Source organism: Ursus maritimus, unplaced genomic scaffold (genome assembly GCF_017311325.1).
Source record: "Ursus maritimus isolate PB19 unplaced genomic scaffold, ASM1731132v1 scaffold_30, whole genome shotgun sequence".
In the NCBI taxonomy this organism is placed as follows: Eukaryota; Metazoa; Chordata; class Mammalia; order Carnivora; family Ursidae; genus Ursus; species Ursus maritimus.
Genome location: NW_024425564.1, coordinates 21,184,183 through 21,203,654, shown reverse-complemented (window position 1 = coordinate 21,203,654; position 19,472 = coordinate 21,184,183). Strand labels below are relative to the sequence as shown.

The window sequence follows — 19,472 nt, the reverse complement described above, 5'->3', positions numbered from 1 at the left end:
TCCCTCTCTCTCAAGTGGGTAAATAAATTTAAAAACAAAACAAAACAAAACCCAAAACCCTCAACAAGCATGCCACCCAAGTTGGACTGTTAGCCTGCTCATTCCCAGTGAATATCAAGCTCCTTTTTAAAATAACTGTTAATGAAAGTAATATAAAATATTAAGAAAGCCTCAAGATGAATGACATCTGTGCAAAAGGAGAGACAGATATAGTGCCAAAAAAATAATCCCTATGTTTGAAAAGCCCCACACAAATTTAATACTAGAGGAAAAACTTTATAAATATTGAAGAAAGCTCAAAACACTTCTTTGTCTTTGCCATTTATATGGCGTAACTTCATTTCAGAAAATATAATTTTTTTGTAGTGGAAAAACCACCTAGAAATTTTTTTTGTAATTTTTTTCCTATTGCCGCTACTTGCTAACTCTGTATCCCTCAGTAATTACTGTGTGCTGGAATTTACATCATCAGCTTTGAGATTTTGTGACTATGAAAGAACGGGGTTGTGTGGTGACAGATGGCAGCTACACTTGTGCTGAGCACAGCATAACGGAGAAACTTTTTGTATCACTATATACAAGCTCCTGAAACTACTGGAACATTGTGTGCCAAGTAGACTCAAATAAAAACAGATTATTTTAACGATTAAAGATGTGATTTTTTTATGACAGGTTTTTGCTGGGTCCCGATCCTTGCCACAATTCTACAATTTCCAACACAATTTTGGAAATTTATGCAGATCATGGATTATTTTTGGAAGGATGTTTTGGAATGAGGTGCTCAGTAGGGAAGGAAAATGGGGATTTTGTAACACCTTCTACCTGTGGTAGGCAGCCTTGAAGAGGATCTTGATGGTCCTTATCTCGTGAGATTTGGGCTCTGTCATCACCCCTCCTGAAGTATTGGCTGGAATCATTTACAGGATTCTAATGAATGGAACATGGCTGAAGCGATAGATGTCACTTCTGAGAACAGGTTATGGAGAGACGGGGGTTGCTGTGTGGGTACTGTCTTGGATGCCAATGACAGCTTTCTGACTCTCAGAAACCAGGATGATCAAAGTTTGCCATTTCCAGATGCTAAGGAATTTGTTACAAAGCATTAGAGAACTCAGACCCCTGGGTGGCCTGGTAGGCTAAGCATCCGATTCTTGGTTTTGGCTCGGGTCCTGAGATCGAGCCCCACATGGGGTCTGCACTCAGCCCCGAGTCTGTTTAGGACTCCCGTTCCCTTTGCCCCTCCCCCCTGCTTTCTCTGTCTCTCAAATAAATAAGTAAATAAACCTTTAAACAGACCCCAAAGCAATAGAGAATTGATAGCATGTGCCCCAAGTTTTTAATGCATTTATTATAATAAAGGGTAAAATAATTAGCAAGATTCCAGGAGTGGAGAGCAAAGCTATCTCAGCGTGCCAGTGGAAATGAGGTTGATGGCAGAGTGTACACGGAAAGAAATCCCATTCCTCAGGCAGTTTCCCCGAGCTCGTTTTACAATGCTTTTACAGGAGTCGTATTGTTGCATAGTTGGTATAAAATATCATTTATACGAAATGAATTAGTTCTAGAAATCTGTTGTACGCCATAGTGTGCACAGTCAACAAGATTTCATGTTTACTTAAAATTTGTCAAGAATGTGCTTCTCATGTTAAGCATTCTCACAACACACTTAAAAAAATAGATGCAAGGGAACTTTTGGAGGTGATGGTTATGTCTATTACTTTGATTGTAGTGACAGTTTCCCTACTCATCCAGTTGTACTCATTAAACATGTGCTGGTTTTTAAAATCGCTCACATCACAATAAACTTGTTTTAAAATATTGTTTAAAAAAAAGAAAAATATTTACACACAGTAGTGAATAAATCACGTTTTAAAATCATTTCCAAATTTAAAAAATATATATATTTCATGTAAATATGTATTACAAGCTCATAGGAGTTTTCTGAAAAGAAACTGAAGTATTAAATTTTTAGATATTCTTTTTTGTTTAGGGAAAAAATTATTAGCTATGATTATCAATCATAAATTATTAGCTATTTTTATCAATCTTATTTTACGGCCCAAGAAGGCTTCACAGATACAACAAGTTTGCTCAGGTAATGAAAAGCTTTTAAAGTATTGCCGTGACCACTCTGACAATGATTTTACATCTGCTTAATTTTTCACTTCTCTCACAAGAAAATAATATCTATGGAGAAATTTTCAATTGGAAATTGAATTTACATCGCATGGATAGGAAACTCTTGTGTTAATCTTTCTTTCTTAAAATTCACATTTAAAAAAAAATTCTCAAGTGCATTAAGAGGTCCTCCGCTACATTTTTCCTCTCTTGGGTCAATTCAATAAAGAGAACTAATGTAAGCAGAGTATAACTTTAGAGAAATATGAAAAAAGGAATTATGCCTTTAAGGGATTATGGTAAAAGTAAAGATGCTGAACTTTAGGGTAACCATCATGAAGTAATGTTGTTTGGGACTCTTTGACCCAATATTCCACTCTGACAACCTCAAACTCATTGTTTAATATTTTAAAAGGTTAAGTCAGAAATATGTAACCTTTCTCTCATGGTTCCAGTTCTGCTGGCTAGTTCTAGCAGTGCCCAGTGAGGGAGGTCACTATGGTGACCAGCCCCTTACTAAAGGGCATTTTCTAATGGCAGCTTCATAATAAGAAACTTTGGACATCTCCGTAGACATGGCTTAGAAGAAGGGGAGCTCATGAATCATTATGTTGGTTTTTTAAGAGGCATGTGGAGCCAGTACCCCCACAAAAGTAAACTTCTTTATGCTGTTAAAAAATAAGAACACAGTCTGAGCTATCAACATAGTTAATGAAATTCAAAATAATTCCTTAATTTTATCTAATATCCAGTCTATACCCAAATTCACCAATTATTCCCCAAATGCCCTTTATTATATTTTTGTCCAAACCAAGACCTAATCTGGACCATGCACTGCATCTCGTCTTGTGTCCTGTAAGTCAAGCCTGACATGTTGACTGGGTCAGATGTTCCATAGACATTCTATAGACAGACTTGTGACATCGCTTCTATCTGGTGATGTTAGCCTGTTCTCTTATTCCCTGTACTTGCAATAACATGGAAGTTGATCTAAAGGTGCTGACTGAATTCAAGATGAATATCTTTGGCCTGAAGACATTGGAGACAATATTGTGAAGTCCTATTGGGGCACATCTAGAGATGAATAGTATCTGATCATTGCATCATTTGTGTGTTAACTGGTCATTGGTTTATGGTGATGGTGGCTTGACTCATCTATTATTTTCCCTTTGAAACAAACAAAAATCTATGCGATGTTACTTTGGTAGCAAACAATACCCACTTCCTCATCAACCATTAACTTTTTAGTGTTATTATATCTATTGGTAATCCTTGCCTGAAATAATAATTTCATTAAGAATTGCAAAATTATAGCTTTGTAATCTACCATTTTGTCTAAATTTACTAGCTGTAATTCTTTCATAAAGTAGAACTTTCCCTGACCAACTGCCATTATTTTGTACCTAAATGGCTTCTTCTAAACAGACAGGGTAGGGGCATCTGGGTGGCTCAGGTGGTTAAGCATCCAACCCTTGATTTTTGCTCAGGTAATGATGTCAGGGTTGTGAGATTGAGCCCTGCATTGGACTCTCTGCTGGGGGTGGAGGCTGTTTAAGATTCTCTCTCTCTCTCTGCCCCTCAACCCTGCCCATGCATGCTCTCTCTCTCTCTAAATAAAAAAATAAAACTAAAAAAGGTACATGTAGAAAGAGTTTTCATGGCATTAGGTCATTGGTAGACACTTAACCTGAAAGGCAAAAGTTATGATTTTATTGCATTTTATTTTTTCTTTTCTTTTAAGGCATGATTTTATATTTAACATCAGAAACATTTTTTCTCATGACTCTAAGATATACCTCAGTAAGCAGTTATTAAAAACAGTCTGAAAAATAAATAAATTTAGGAAATTTGTATGAGAGCTTTCATGAGTCTGTAAAGTGGTTCATTATTCCTCAGGTATTTCTCAGTATCTCCCCTACTCTGGATCGTACCAAATATTTGTTTCATATTTGATTTTATATTTCTTGGAAATTTAAATTTTCTTACTTTCTCAACCCATGTCTTCATATGTTTTATATTCTCCTACATATTAATAGAAAGTCCATTCTTTTTTCTTTTTTAGTTACTTGAGAGAGAGAGAGCAAGCAAGAGAGAGTGCAAGTGGGGTTTGGGGGGAAGGACAAAGAGAGAGGGAGAAGCAGACAGCCTGCTGAGCAGGGAGCCCTATGGGGGGCTCAATCCCAGGATGCTTGGATCATGACCTGAGCTAAAGGCAGATGCTTAACCAACTGAGTCACCCATGTGCCCCGAGAAAACCCATTCTTGTAAGGCTCTGGGATCTGACTGCCATCAGCTTTGAGTAGAAGATGATGTAGAATGGAAAGACAACTTTCATTGTTTCTTGGTCTGTATTTGGGGAAAGACTTTTAGGAGGTTTTTTGTTTGTTTGTTTTTGTTCTTTTTTTTTTTTTTTAATTAACCATAGTGTATCCTCACTCTTCACTCTGATAGTTGAGAAATGTTAATACAGAGTTTAAAGTACCTAGACATTTTTATGGATTTCATCTGGCAAAATTAAACTATTTAAGATTTCCAAGGCATTATTGCCTATTGTTCTTTAGCTTGATGCCTATTGGCTTAATCCTTTAACACTATGAACCCTTTAATCCTATGAACGCTATATTTAAAGTGAATTGTTTTAGGGGTGCCTGGGTGGCACAGCGGTTAAGCGTCTGCCTTCGGCTCAGGGCGTGATCCTGGCGTTACGGGATCGAGCCCCACATCAGGCTCCCCCACTATGAACCTGCTTCTTCCTCTCCCACTCCCCCTGCTTGTGTTCCCTCTCTCGCTGACTGTCTCTATCTCTGTCAAATAAATAAATAAAATCTTAAAAAAAAAATAAAGTGAATTGTTTTAATAAGGTTCTGCCCTTCAAAGGATAATTCCATTCTCACCTATGATTTGACTTGGAATTTTTATTTTTATGACATATTTACATTTTTAATCACCGTAGAATTATTAATTATATCATATCTACATATTCTATGTATATGTTTAGTGATATATACACTTAAGATTGACATATGTTAAAGTTGCTGGTACATATGTACTTCAATGTGTAAGTTTTTGGAAAACTGAGAGAAAATTAAATTAGTTAAATCACCAGAGTCAGCATTTCTACATAGAAATGTTGATCATGCATTTTCATGCAATATTTTATTTTAATAAAATTGCTTATATTGCTTAGCACGGCTCATGTAGAGTTTAAGTTTTTAGGAAAAAAATTGAAAAATTGACGTTGAATTCAAAGGCAATTTTAATATTACTGTTTTATAAATTTGATATATGGAATTCCAGTATAGAGATGATTTTCCATATAACTTAAGTTTTTGTTATTTCTAAATATGTAATTGTAGTGTGGCAATGATTTTCCATATGCTGTGTTTGCCTACTAAGCATTGCTTTTGAATAAAGAGAGTTGGTTCAAATCATTTAATATATGGTTAAGCAATATTAAACTCAGAACTCTGTAATATAGGGATTAGGAATATCTGCTCTGGAGGCCAACTCACCAGGCTTGATCTAACCTTGCTTTATTCGGTTTCCTCACTTCAAAAATGAGAGTAATAACAGTGTTTACCTGAAAGAGTTAATGTGAGGTTTCAGCGGCTGTTAGAATCTCCATAGATTAGTGCCTAACACATTACAGGTACTTAGCAAATATTAGCTAAAATTGGATTATGTCCTTCATTTCTTTCTTCTTCCCTATGCTAGCCATTACCACAGGCAAAAAGAGCTTGAATAATAACATCCAAAATAAAGAATTCACTGTTAGGTAAAATGAAAAATAGGCATCTACTCCGTTTGCAGAATCCAACCGGTTCTTTAGTGACTTACATTACTTGTCAAAAAAAAAAAAAGAGAGAGAGAGAGAGTTAAGAAAATAGAAATAGTTTTTGAGGATTTATAGATATTTATGAAAAATCTAGCAACTTTTAGAGCCACTATCCTATGTTGTTTTTTTGAATATAGAAGCATCTAGAACAATCTTGTTCTCCTTGTGTTTTTTTTTCATACTTTTGTTAGAAAAGGTGATTCAGGGGCGCCTGGGTGGCTCAGTCATTAAGCATCTGCCTTCGGCTCAGGGCGTGATCCCAGAGTTCTGGGATCGAGCCCCACATCAGGCTCTTCTGCTAGAAGCCTGCTTCTTCCTCTCCCACTCCCCCTGCCTGTGTTCCCTCTCTCGCTGGCTGTCTCTCTCTGTGTCAAATAAATAAATAAAATCTTAAAAAAAAAAAAGAAAAGAAAGGTGATTCAGACTAGGAAAATCTGAAGACATATTTTTGGAAAGTCAGTATTTAAATTTTTAGTGATAGCTAATTAAGAATCTTTTGAATTTTGTTTAGATGTTGGATAAATATGCAGAACATAACTATCTTAATTTCTGGTTTAGCAACAATATTTACTGATAATTTTTGCCAAACCGTTCTCTGTGTAATCTCCAATTATAACAAACCATCACTTGTTCAGATGAATAGGATATGGTGGAAAGTCTGGGTTGCAAAATATTTTGAAATAAACTCTATACAAAAAGAATTATTTTTATATGGAAGAAGAAATATGACTAAAGCTGCATGAAATAATTGTAACATCATAAACTTTGTGATATAATCTTCCTTAATGAGATGATAAATTTTAATTAGTTCACTGTTAATAAAAATCAATGCTTCTCGAGTGCTTGAGAGGATTTGAAAATAGTTGGCTCCATGAGGACATTCATTCTCTTTGCAAACCATGCTGGCTCTGTTTGATCTCTTTTGGAAAATGGTTGGTGCAAAGGAAAATTTCATAGGTTTTAATAAAGTTTTACTGTTTAGCCCTTTCTTTTCATTTCCAAAGGACCATATACATCTATTGATCCAAGCCTTAATTGTTTTTACAAGGATGTTGGTTAAGGGCTAATAATAGAAACTATATGGGGTCAAGTGAGTGAAGAAAACTGCCACCCTATGTGTGTAGCCTCTAAAATGGCAAAGTGACTACGTGAAGGACCAATTTATGGATTAAGAGCTGAGATTTGGAACCGCAGAGAGCTGGCTCTAGTCTCCACCATGTGTTAACCTTGGGCAAGTACCTGAAACACTCTAAGTCTCAATTTACGCATCTGCAAAATCAGTCTGACACTCAGAGATTGGCATCGTAGGGCTGTCGTAAGAATCAAACGGCAAAGCATACAGAAGTGCATAGAAGTATCTCCATTCATTCCCATCACCTAAATTCCATCATCTTGCTGGTGACAGCCAGAAGCTCTGATCTCTTCTCTTGCTGTCAGACTCCTGTATCTCACTCCACTTACCGCTGCCATGCGGTATCACAAAAACACTGCAAATTTAACATGTCCAGCCTGGAAGCTGATATTTTGTTCCTCAAAACTGTGTTTGTGGACGCCTGGGTGGCTCAGTTGGTTAAGCATTTGCCTTCGGCTCACGTCATGATCTTAGGGTCCTGGGATCAAGTCCTGCATTGGACTCCCTGCTCAGTGGGGAGTCTGCTTCTCCCTCTGCCCCTCCCCCTGCTCATGCTCTCTCTCACTCTCTCAGATAAATAAATAAAATCTTAAAAAAAAAAAAACCAAAACTGTTTGCATTACCTATCCCATCTTTCTTATCTCAGTAAATGGTACTAGAGAACACTAATTGACTTAGGCCAGAAATTTGAAATTCATTTTTGGTTTTTTATTTCTCCTTATCTTCTCATTCAATTCATCAGCAAGACTTTCTAGTTTAGTCAAGTGGTTCATACCATCGCACCTAGGTAAGCTTGCCAGTCTGAATCTACAGTGTTCTTTGTCATACAAGGCTAAACTGTGAGGGCACATCCATCGAGCTCTTGTTCCCTATGGCTTCTGGTTGCTTTCCGTCAATGGTGAGTGTTGTTAAGGGTTAGGAAGGGGAGAAGAGGGGTCATGTGATAGACAGCATTTCCCTCCCTGTGAGGTTAAGGCTGTGTTGAGTGGCCTCCACCCCTCCACCCGGGGTCACCGTTCTACTCAAGATAGATGACTTTGTAGGACTCTCCTTCTGGTGTCTGGTGACCACTCTGTCTCCTCATCCCTTCAAGCCCAGCAGTGGAACAGCCTGCTTCTAAATCCACAGCTTTGTCTAATTTTGAGAATGCGTATGCTTCTTCTCGGACCTTCAGGTCTTAAACTTGGGCCTTCTTGGTCATTAACGACAACAAAGCACCCATTTTACTCTAATGTGGTTAGCTAACCTCACACCTGCCATGTTGGTACATAGGGTACCATGGAACATGGCTCTTCCCAGAATTTTAATTGAAAGCCTGGCATGGCCCTTCTGTTCTTCGATTTCTCCTCAAACTGCCTCACTCTTCTTCTGCAATTCTTGCAGGATTTCTGCCTTGGAGAGGAAGGGTTGGGGTGGGGGGAAGCCACCACTCGTGCACATTTGGCTACTTGATTTCCTTATTTTTACCTCCTTCTCCACTTCATAATCCACTGGGAACAAAAGGGTTCCCCACTGCTTCAGGCATTTTGTTATGACTTTTTTTTTTTTTTTTGCAAGATTTATGTATTTATTTGAGGGGGAAAGGCAGAAGGAGAGGGAGAGAGAGTCTTAAGCAGACTTTGTGTTGAGCACAGAGCCCGACTTGGGGCATGAGCTCATGACCCTGAGATGACGACCTTAGCTGAAGTCAAGAGTCGGAGGCTCAACTGACAGCGCCCCCAGGTGCCCTGGTTGTGATTTCTTTTTGGTGTCCCCCACACTGAGAAGACATTTCCCCTCTCCAATGATCTGGAGCTATAGTAGCTGAATTTTGCTGAGAAACATGATTTATAAGAGAGAGGCATAAATAAATATGCATTTAATATTTTTAAAATTTTATCACTGGTTATATATAGGACAGATAATTACTATTCATTTACTTAAACCTTTTACTGACTTTCCAATTGCACATAATATGTAGATTGGTTGATCTCACCTGCAGGCCCAGCAAGAACTTATTCATGTTTCCAACCCAATTTCCCAATATTCTCCTTTGGGGCTTTACTTAGGCCACGCTGATCTTCTTTTTTAAATACATAAAACTATGTCCTACCCCAGGACATTTGTACATGCTGTTCTTTCTGCCTAGAGCAATTAATTTTTTTTTTTGCTTTTTGCACTGCTAAACTATTCTTTAACTCAGGTCTCATTTTAAAAAATCACTGTCTTTCCTAATCTTCCTTCCACAACCTTGTCCCTAAAGTCTTCTCTTAACTGTTTCTTAGATTGTTCTTACCATCCTTGCCATTGTTTTATTAATTTCTCAAGCTTATTTTATTTATTGTGTCCACTAGAAAGGTGACTTTATAATGTCAGGTATAGTATAAATCTTTATATACCACTGTATTCCTGGCTTCTAGCACTGTGTCTGGCATAAAGCAAAACCATAATAGATATCTACAGAATAAGAGACTGAATGAAGTACAATACCTAGTAGGGTATCAGTGCTCAATAAGTGTAGATTAGCACCGTTGTTATGAAATCTCACTGCTAATTAGTATGTGATAAACTTAAGAATATTTACTTGGTCGTATCAGACTTTTTTAAAAAAAAAAGATTTTATTTATTTATTCGACAGAGATAGAGACAGCTAGCGAGAGAGGGAACACAAGCAGGGGGAGTGGAAGAGGAAGAAGCAGGCTCATAGCAGAAGAGCCTGATGTGGGGCTTGATCCCAGATCGCCGGGATCACGCCCTGAGCCGAAGGCAGACGCTTAACCGCTGTGCCACCCAGGCGCCCCCATATCAGACTTTTTATTAGAGCTCACATACTTATTTCAGAAGTTCTCTTGGCAGAACTGTATTAAGAAACTTATTTATCTAAACCAAGCACAATATATAACACGGCATCCTTTCAGTGGAAGTGCTGTAGTAGGGAAAGTCTTCTCTTGAGGAGATTTGTAGGTTTTGGTTTTTGTCTAGTGAAGTGGACTCCACTAAGATTCACGGAAGACCCACAGCGTTATACATGAAATTAGATAAGCAGAAAAACCAACTAACTGCTTGAACTGAAAGAGACAGAAAGAAATCAAAATAGAGGAGTCTCTGGATTCCCAAATCTAGTAGCAGGAAACAGACTAAGTAAACAACTTAGCTGCCAACATGGGCTAGCTTTCATGAAAAAAAGCAAGGAAGATCCATGGAGTGGAACCAGGTGTCCAGAGAACAGATCTGAGAGCCATGGAGAATCATTCCAACCTTGAGACTTAATCAAAGAACTGCCAACATTTGCTTGTTTGGCTTTCATGATTGCTATGGAGTAAGGATCCTGGCCTCTTACTAATATATTTTTGTAGTTCTCTCTTACATTGTATCAAGGTTGGTCTGTGTGACCCATAGCATAAGCAGAAGTGCTGCTATGTCCTTTCCAAGGCTGGGTTATAAAGGACTGAAGCTTCCATCCTGAGTTCTCTCTCTCTCTTTCTCTCTTTCATTCCTCAACATGCACCTTCTCGAAATGTGTTATTTGTCTATATGACATCCTTTCAGAATAGCTGGATGAGTATTATTAATAGGGTTACCATACCTTATGTTGGCCATGGGGTAGTCCTGGGCTATGCCTGTTGTCCTAGAATAATTGTTTCCTCTTTGACTACCAAAATGTCTTGGATTGGATGATAAATTATACGATCACAATTATTACTAACATCTCTAGCATCCTACACATTCAGCCATATGTCCGTTTACATTTTGTTACACTGTTTTATTGTGTGGTATGAGTACCATTATGTGGCATGTGTGCGTGTGTGTGTGTGTACGAGAGAGAGAGAGAGAGAGGGAGAGAAACAGAGACAAAGAAAACTGGGTTTGCATCCAACGAACATTTCTCCTCCTTTTTTAATGTTCTTTATTATCCTTTCCACCTTCCTGGCCAAAAGTAACGAAGCAGAGTGAGGAAAGTCATATTCTATAAAAGGAGGTTGCTAAAGGTATAACTTCCATGTTTTTGTCTCCTTGAACCTTAACCTTTAGAGTAAGTATATCTAGGTCTTAGAAAAACCCAGTTTTGCATATAGTGTTTCAAGTGTATTTTTAATCAATTTTATTTCATTTCTGTTTTCTTTGATACAGGATTTGAAATCTGAAGGAGAAGGACTCACTCAGTACATTCCTATGTCCCGTTTAAAGACTGACAAAACATGCAAGAAGTATGTTCCTTCGTGGTAGATTTAGTGCATTTTCTTTTCTTTTGTTTGTTTCACTATAGATTAAATGTGGGTCAATTACAGGTACCAGGCACCCGTAGTTTGATTCACCCTAAGGGTCAAATTTGGGGAAACCATGACCTCCTTCCCTCCTGAAATTTATCTGTGCCCCTTCATCCATATACGGCTGTTGGGGATGGGGCATTGTAGTGATGGTAGTATAACTGGGAGCCGTGTCTTATTTACCTCTCAGGAAGTATCTACATCCTTGAGCCAATGTAGTAACTTCCAAGATCTGGGGGTGGCAGTTGCTGCTTCTCCCTGCCAGGAAAGGAGATGCAGAAGTAGTGGGTATAGGTGCAGAGGGGCTTTCACATTAGATGGTCTCTCTTTGAATCTTGGGCTTTACCCCTTAGGACTATGTGACTTCAAAGAAGATATTCAACATTCTCCAGCATCAGTTCATCCGTGAAGCAGAAATAAGAATACCTTGTTGGACTATCACAAGGGTTAAATGAAATAATAGACATAACATATTTAAAAGAGTGCCTTGATCATGCTAAGCATTCAGTAATAGCTGTTCATACTGTATATCAGTAGTGCTCAACAGGGATCAGTTTTGCTCGCAGGGGACATTTGGCAATGTCTGGAGACATTTTTTATTGTCACGACTGGGACTAGGAAAGGGTCTGTTAATGGCGTCTAGTGGGCAGGGACCAGGGATCTTGCTAAACATTCTGCAGGCCCAGCCAGCCTCCACAGCAAGGGGTTATGTGGTTCAAAATGCCAGTAAGGCCAAGGTTGAGAAAGCCTGTTGTAGACATCAAGTTGTTCATTCATTGTCATTTTATTTAATTTCTAATGTGACTAATGGAGAAAATAAGGCGGGCGTGGGACCTGTCTCTCTGTGAAGAACATTCAGTGCCCCAGAGAACAGGCCATGGGGGTAGGATTATACATCGCTAAGGTGTCAGTCAACATTCAGTGTACTAGCCTGATCACTATACTTCTAGGGCTAGGACTTAGACCAGGATAATGGCCGGGGAGGTCAACAAGACATTAAATGCAAGAGACTTAATTATAAGCTAACTTATCATAGTGAGAATTGGAACTAACCTAAGTATCCAACAGTAAGAGGTTATGCTGTAGAAAAAACTCTTAATCTCATGGAAAATGCCTATAATGTACTAAGTGGTAAATATGGGTGACAAAGTAATATTTACATCATTGGCCCTATTTTGTGAAGAAAAAAAAGATCGTATTTCGCTACCTAGCTATGATGACTAGATCTCAGTATTTTATCAGTGTTTATCTCTGAGTTGTGGACTAATGGATGACTTTTGGGGGGCTTTTTATATAATCAAATTCTGTATATTGTGCAAACATAAACATATATTTATATAATCACAAAATTAATAAGTGCTATATATGAGGCAGAAAAAAAAAGAGTAATAATATGCCACAGGACCTAACTCAAAATGAGCTCATGTCTGGTCTGGCTCCTGGTCCAGGGTATGACTGCTCCAAGGGGACACAAATCTCTAGACTTCACTCTAGGTACTCGATATCATGTTAAAGCTGTGTATTAACCTTTTGATGTACGTGTTCCTTTTTAACTAAGGAAGGTATTTTTAGAAAACCTGTAATTATGAAGAACCGGGATTGCAACTAAGGATCTTTTTTTTTTTTTTCCTTTAGGATGATAATCGTGAATTCAGCATCTAATTATTTAGATTATGTTTTTAGGATATTTCTTGAGTGCCTTACAATGCTTACCAAGAGAACAAAGAAAGAAACTGAGGAAACCATTTCACTCTGGTTAACATAACATGTTTGATGTTTACTAATGAAATCTGTTTACCTTCATAACTGTATAATAGGGCCATTAAAGACAATAGATACTGTAGTTTAAAAGTAATAAAATTTACAGCAAAGTGTATTTAATTTGAAATTGAATTGCCAGCAAATGGGTGTCCTAATGAACCCTTGTGTCAATGTAGCTCTAAGCAAATTAAGGGAAATCATTTCTATCACAAGAAACTAAATCAGCTGTGAGGTCCAAAAAGGCCATTCCTCTGGTGGGGGGACAGTCATTGTCACAGATGGCCCTGCTGATGGAATTAAGCTTAAGTCAGGAGAAGTGAAATACAAGATCCGTCTTAATTCAAATGAATATGGGAAAGCAGGCGAATGCTGTTAGGACGTGTGAGCTTAAAACAAACAAACAAACAAACAAAAAATTAACTAAATAAATAGTCAGTAAAAAAGAAGCTCAAGTAATGTCAGTAAATGTTAATAGGAGGGAAAAAAAAAAAGCCGGGGGAATATTCTGAGGATAGAAATAGATCTCGATCTCTGACCATTGCATCAAAAAAAAAAAAAAAAGTTTATGTCATATCAGCTATCCATATATTTAAATGATTTCCCCCTTCCAGAGTTTCTTTATCAATTTACAAAACTGAAGGGGTGGGGTTAGAAAATGAAGTGGTGGAAAGTCTTACCACATATGTGATCTCCTGATGATTTCTGAAATAAGCCACATTTTAGATGTTGGGAGATCAGTACTGAATATAGTGAGTCCTGTATTTTGTAGCATTCCATTTCAAAAGCTACTCATCTCCCCAACTTTAGTCAATGGTGGTAATGTGGTATTTATCTAGTTCTCAGTTAACCTGACACAATGTTTAAGGAAAACATCAAATTGTGTTGTGCTTCCAAAGGCAGACCTTTTCATTATGCCCATTGTCGATTTCTGTTCCTTTTATCTCCCCTCTTCTTGTACCTGCTGCAGAGAGCCAAGTCCACCATTAATTGCAGACCTAAATGTCTGTAAAGAAGACAGCGCAGCTGAGCTCTGCACCCTCCCAGAAGTCGCTCATGAATCAAAGGGAGCAGCAGGACCTTGCTGGAAGGTGAGGCTCTCGCGACGAACTTTTTCTCTGCTGCGAAATGTTAAGTGGTGATAAGATCAGTTGTTATCGACTCCCTTTCCTGTTGTGCTTTTCGTCCTGTGGGACCCTTTAAGAGAAACAGAGTTTCCGCAGGTCTTAGTAAATATTATCGAGAAGAATTCTTTGCTAAAATAGAATGGCTAAAAATGCTCAGTTGTAAAGCCATTGGAATTCCTCAAAAACGGTGTCCATGGTGCCAGGCTGGGTTCTCACTAGACAATGAGGCAGGGCTGCCACCATGCAAATGAGACAAGGTTTGAGATTTGATGAATCTTCTGTCGCTTTGAGGAAGGTTGTAAATGCAAGAGAGATTGTGGTATAATTCCTCAGACTGGCATTTCTGCCCCCTAGTCACCATTCGATTATCTTCCAAATTGCTGTGTTTCAGAGAGATAAAGATTTTTTATGGCTTGCTGACTTGAAGCAACCACAAGAGCCAGCGAAGAGATGGCTAAGCGGCCATGCATAGTAATTCCATTGGTAAATGACAAAATCTTTGTTTGTATGACATTTCCAAAATTACTACAGAAGATGAATCTAAAATACAAAATGTCACATTTGGCATGCAAAACTATCACAATATATTTCAGTATAAAATTCATAGAGGCGTTTAATTTAGAATGTGTTTAATAACTCGGTCTGCCTGCATCAGTAATCCTGCCTTGAGGTTTAAAGAGATTGTCTTATTTATTCACTTGGTGTTAATTTTTAAAATATTTTTGGAAACCAAAATATTAAGGTTAAGTCTTTATTGTTAATTAAGATTTTCTAATTAAACCAAAAATAATTGTTATTCTGATTAGCTTTTAAGTATGACATATGAAAAAACAAAAGAAGTTTAGCAACTTTCACTGTTTAACTGTGATTTGATTCCAGAAGCATACTATCTATATGGAAATATATATTATCGCTCACAAAATAAAGTCAAGGCAGGATTAATAAGTACTTACTGTTGGCTGCAGATTAATGGGGTAGTGCTACTAACTTCGGTAGCCAAGAGACTAACCTGCTTCCAAAAACGACATTATTTTTTTGCTTAAAGCACAATGTAATAGAGAATTCTTTGAGGTCAAATTATTCTGAAGACTATTTGGGACTTGTGAGTATAGAAAACATGACTTAATGACATTTGAGTTATTAATAATCCCAGTTTAATTTTTGTTTAATCTGAAACAAGTCCATTAAAAATCTTATCAATTTGTATAAACTTTGCAACACTTACTAAAAATGAAAATGGCCTATTTCTGTCAGCTGAAGGTAAGCAATGAAATTCAAATGTCCCATAAAATATTCCTGAATCATGTCCTTCGGTTACATACAATTTATGCTAAGTTGTCGGTTAAAGCGTGGACAAACGCCACCTCTTCCTTTATTTTTTTATTCTCATGTGAAGCTGACAGGGCAAGTTGACCTCCTGTTGAAATGGAATAAAACTATCTCAGGTGTTGTGTTTGTCTGACCTACTTTGTACCTCCCTCCTCAACGTGGTCTAGGGGCCAAGGGCAGGCTGCCCAAAATGTACCCCAATGGCATAGTGATTATTTTGAATTGAAGCTGCTTGAGAGACAGCCAGCAGAAGACCACTCATACCCTCCTCTGTCCCCCTGAACACAGGAGATCAATCTCCCATATGGAACGTGCCCTCCCTGTGCCAAGAAATAAAAAGACATCCTTATCACCAGAGATTGGAACTTTTAGGAAGAAAAAGCTGTAGAAACCTTGTTGTTTATTTTTACTAATCTACCACCTCAGCCCAAATTTTGCTTCGAATTCTTTCATTAAAACTCTCAAATGCCTGTTTTCTTTATCCCGTCAATTTCTCACAAATGTATCTCTCTCTTCCTAAAATGTAGAAAAACTGCATGCCTTGGTCATTTCTGTAGGTCTCCATTTCATTACTGGGCCTTGCTATGCAGAAATAAAACTTTGGCTTCTTTCTCCTGTTCATCTGTTTCATGTAAATTTAATTTGTAGTCCCGCGAAGACCGTAAAGGGTAGAGAAAAAATGTTTCCTCTCCTATAGTGTCATAGGGTCTGTGACTAGTGTCAGAGGTAAGGGCGGTTGCCTTTCAAACTCTGAGCTTGAAGCTCGCTGCCCATGTTCACCCACCCCAGATACCTTGAAGACGCATGATGTGTGGTTTTTAGAAGTGTTGGTTTCCTGTTAATTCTATCTTATTATAATAGATGAATGGTTTCTGATGTCACAGATCATTAACATACCATGCTTAAAAATTGGCTAAACTTTCCCTAGCATAATTGGCAGGCTTGCCTTTTGACCTCCTAATTATATATCGTGTGTCCTCCTCTGTTATCATTGCTAACACCTGACAATTACAGGTCGAGCGAAAATAATTGTCTATTTCCCCCCACCCCCGAGAAACGCACTGTGGCTAATTGCGTGGTTTTACCCAGTTCCTGCATATTTCAAAGACCTGTCTTATCTTTAGGTTGAGCAGGGTCAGGCGCCTCAGCGTCTTCAAATACAGATGAAATGCATAAGGGGCCTCAAGAACAAGGCTCCCCAAGGCTCTTACCTCCTCCGAGTGTCCTTGCTTGGCCGACTGGGTGGCTGTGCCTTGCCGTGGAGGCAAACGGAGCAGCTGAAGACCAGAACACACCCAATGAGGCATGATGGAAACTTTTATGATGTGGGGCTGTATTTCCATGAAAGCCTTTATGTGGTAAGCTCGTCTCTTTGCACACATAGCACTTCTTATGTATCTTCCCCATGCTTCCTATCTGTCCGTCTTTTCACCCCTTTCAATGTAGCTTTAGATATTCAACTTTGTGTAGTAAACAGAAAGGATTTCATTCATTCATTCATTCATTCATTCATTCAGCAAATACCCAGTGAGCGTCCACTATGCCCCAAGCATGTGTTGTGGACCGTAAATGGACATCTTAAATCCAGTGAAAATGGAAATGCTATCTTTATTTGTCAAGAACATGTAATGAGGATGCTTGGTCTCGTTCTTCATCTTTTTAGGATTTATGTGTTGAGCGATTAATGACGAGTGTTATTTGGTGTGTAGTACCCGTATACATGTGTAGGTAGCCAGGGATGCTGATTTTGGGTGAGAACCAAGCTTTAGCCCAGAAGCGAAGTTGGAGGGATTGTTCAGAAAATACATTATGGATATAGGGGGATGTGTTTACCATGCAAAGGGATTCCAGAGAAAACGGTGCTAAGTAAGACAGGAAGAGGTGGGTAAGATTAAAGAGTGACCCTGGATGCAGGGATGAGAAGCAGGGGTTGGAGATCATCAAGTTACCTTTGGAAACAGAGAGGGAAGGCTCAGCTTTCTCTGGGGAATGTTCCAGGAAACTCCAACGCAAGAAAAGAAAGGAGGTTGGGTTAGTCCTGGTGCATTGGACATTGGACATGAGCACAGACTGTTCACAAATATAGAATTGCCTTTTACACTATTAATTCGAATGTGTAAAACAAACATCTTGAGAGTCAATATAGGTACCACAGAGTGATATTTAAGAAAAAAACTAATTTCTCTCTAAAATAGATAGAAATGTGCTCTCTTTCCCCATTTCCCCCTAGGCTTTGTGCTAAAAGGTATCCTTTTAATTAATTTTAGCATGTGGTATTTCATTAAGGGTTGTAATGTATTATTTACATGAAAATACTTTTCAGATAATGTATTATATTTATCCTGACCAACTGAAAACATTAAAATGAGATGTGAAGCTGTAAAAAAATGAGCCATTCTGTACAGAGATCTACAAACAACAAACCTAGGAGGTCATCATTTACTTGTAGGGTCCAAGAAGAAAATTAGCAGCCACCATTTTTTTGGCCACCTTTACTTGTTAGATATCTAAGACCCTTGAGAACAGACAGTGTTTTTGTTGTTGTTTGTTTGTTTGTTTGTTTTTTAATGAGCAACAACTCTGTAGTGACTTTTAAGAACTAGAAAAGATAAAAGCCTTCATAAAAGCCACACCATTGAATAACAAGAGCAGAGTGTCAGATGACCTCTTTGTTTGGAAGTTGGCAAGGGTTAAAACCAAAAAGCAAAGCCCTCCTACTGTGGAGAGCTTTGTACTAACCAGACACTCAGTGAAAGTCACAGCTTAACCCTAAAATGTCCACTTCTGATATGGTTTGGAGAATTGGTAGTGCCAATGGGAGTGGTAAGACCAGAAGTCTGTTTAAGACAGAGACCTCAACTCTTCCTGAGATAGCATTCTCCCTAAACGAAAAGGAATCCTGGCTGACAACATTCACCGGGGAACCGGACCTCAGTTGGTTTGTCTGTGAGATGGGGATAATATCTGCCTACCAGACACTTGTGAATAATGACTAAGAGAATACTTGTGGAAATCAAGTGCCAGTGTGTAGTAAGAATCCAGAGGCTTCTTTTATTATCATTGTTATAATTATTCTATTTCTTTGATAGTGAAGCCCATAAATTTTTACCCAGTGGACTTTCATTTTAATATATGTGACATATGTTTATATGGTGAGTGACTTTCCAAACTGACTTTTGCTTGAGAGCAATGTCAGTTAACCTTTTCTTTTTTTTCTTTTCTTTTTTTTTCCTTTAATGCTGGATCCCAAAGGCCTTGTGAAAAGGGGGATACCCGGGAAAGGAGTTAGTCTCAGGTCGGATGGAGAGGATATTTTCCCCGGGGGAACCCACTGCCTCTACAGAACCGGGCTTTGAGGACCCATTATAAGAAGGCAGCAGACATAATTCAGCCCCTGAGCTGAGCTCTTGGTTCTCACCCTTCACCTCAGAGAAATTTCAGAAATGTGGTGTGACCTAAAATTTTAGTTATTTTAAAAAAGAATTCAATCAGTACCTAATGGGCTGTTACATTCCTTTGGTCCATTTTAATTAAGTACCTGAAATTTTAACGCATGGCGTTAGGCTATAGAATATGTCATTTAAGGAGCTTGCTTTCTAGAGCCATCTGCACAAGTAACTGTTTGATGTTAAAAGGCGATGGGAAGTGTTCTTATTATTGTTATTATGGCATTAGAGGCCCATCCCTGGCTCGCTACCAGAGTGTGAACTCCGAGGGCAGAAGCCACATATATTGCTGTTTGCTTTGAGAATATTCCATGTCTGCTGTTGGAGAATCCTAACATCCCTACAGGTCAAATGCCGGGACGGCTGGAGAAGTGTACTAAAGACAGCTTCAGGGAGAGGGGCAGAACCACTACGTGACTGCTGTTGGAAAAATGCTCAGCGTTAAAAATTACATCCAGTCTGTAGGGGAAAGCAGAGGCC

At 38.3% G+C, this 19,472-nt stretch overlaps 1 protein-coding gene across 1 annotated transcript in view; it reads left to right on the top strand.

The window, feature by feature from the left end:
- LOC103665144 overlaps positions 1–19,472 on the top strand; it is a gene marked incomplete at its 5' end in the record, with an annotated part of 295,474 nt that overhangs the window by 59,333 nt on the left and 216,669 nt on the right. Inside the window, 3 exons of the mRNA XM_008693048.2 lie at positions 11,196–11,272; positions 14,061–14,181; positions 16,671–16,904. Of these exons, the coding sequence (XP_008691270.2) occupies positions 11,196–11,272; positions 14,061–14,181; positions 16,671–16,904 (432 nt within the window). The remainder of the gene's footprint in view (positions 1–11,195; positions 11,273–14,060; positions 14,182–16,670; positions 16,905–19,472) is intronic.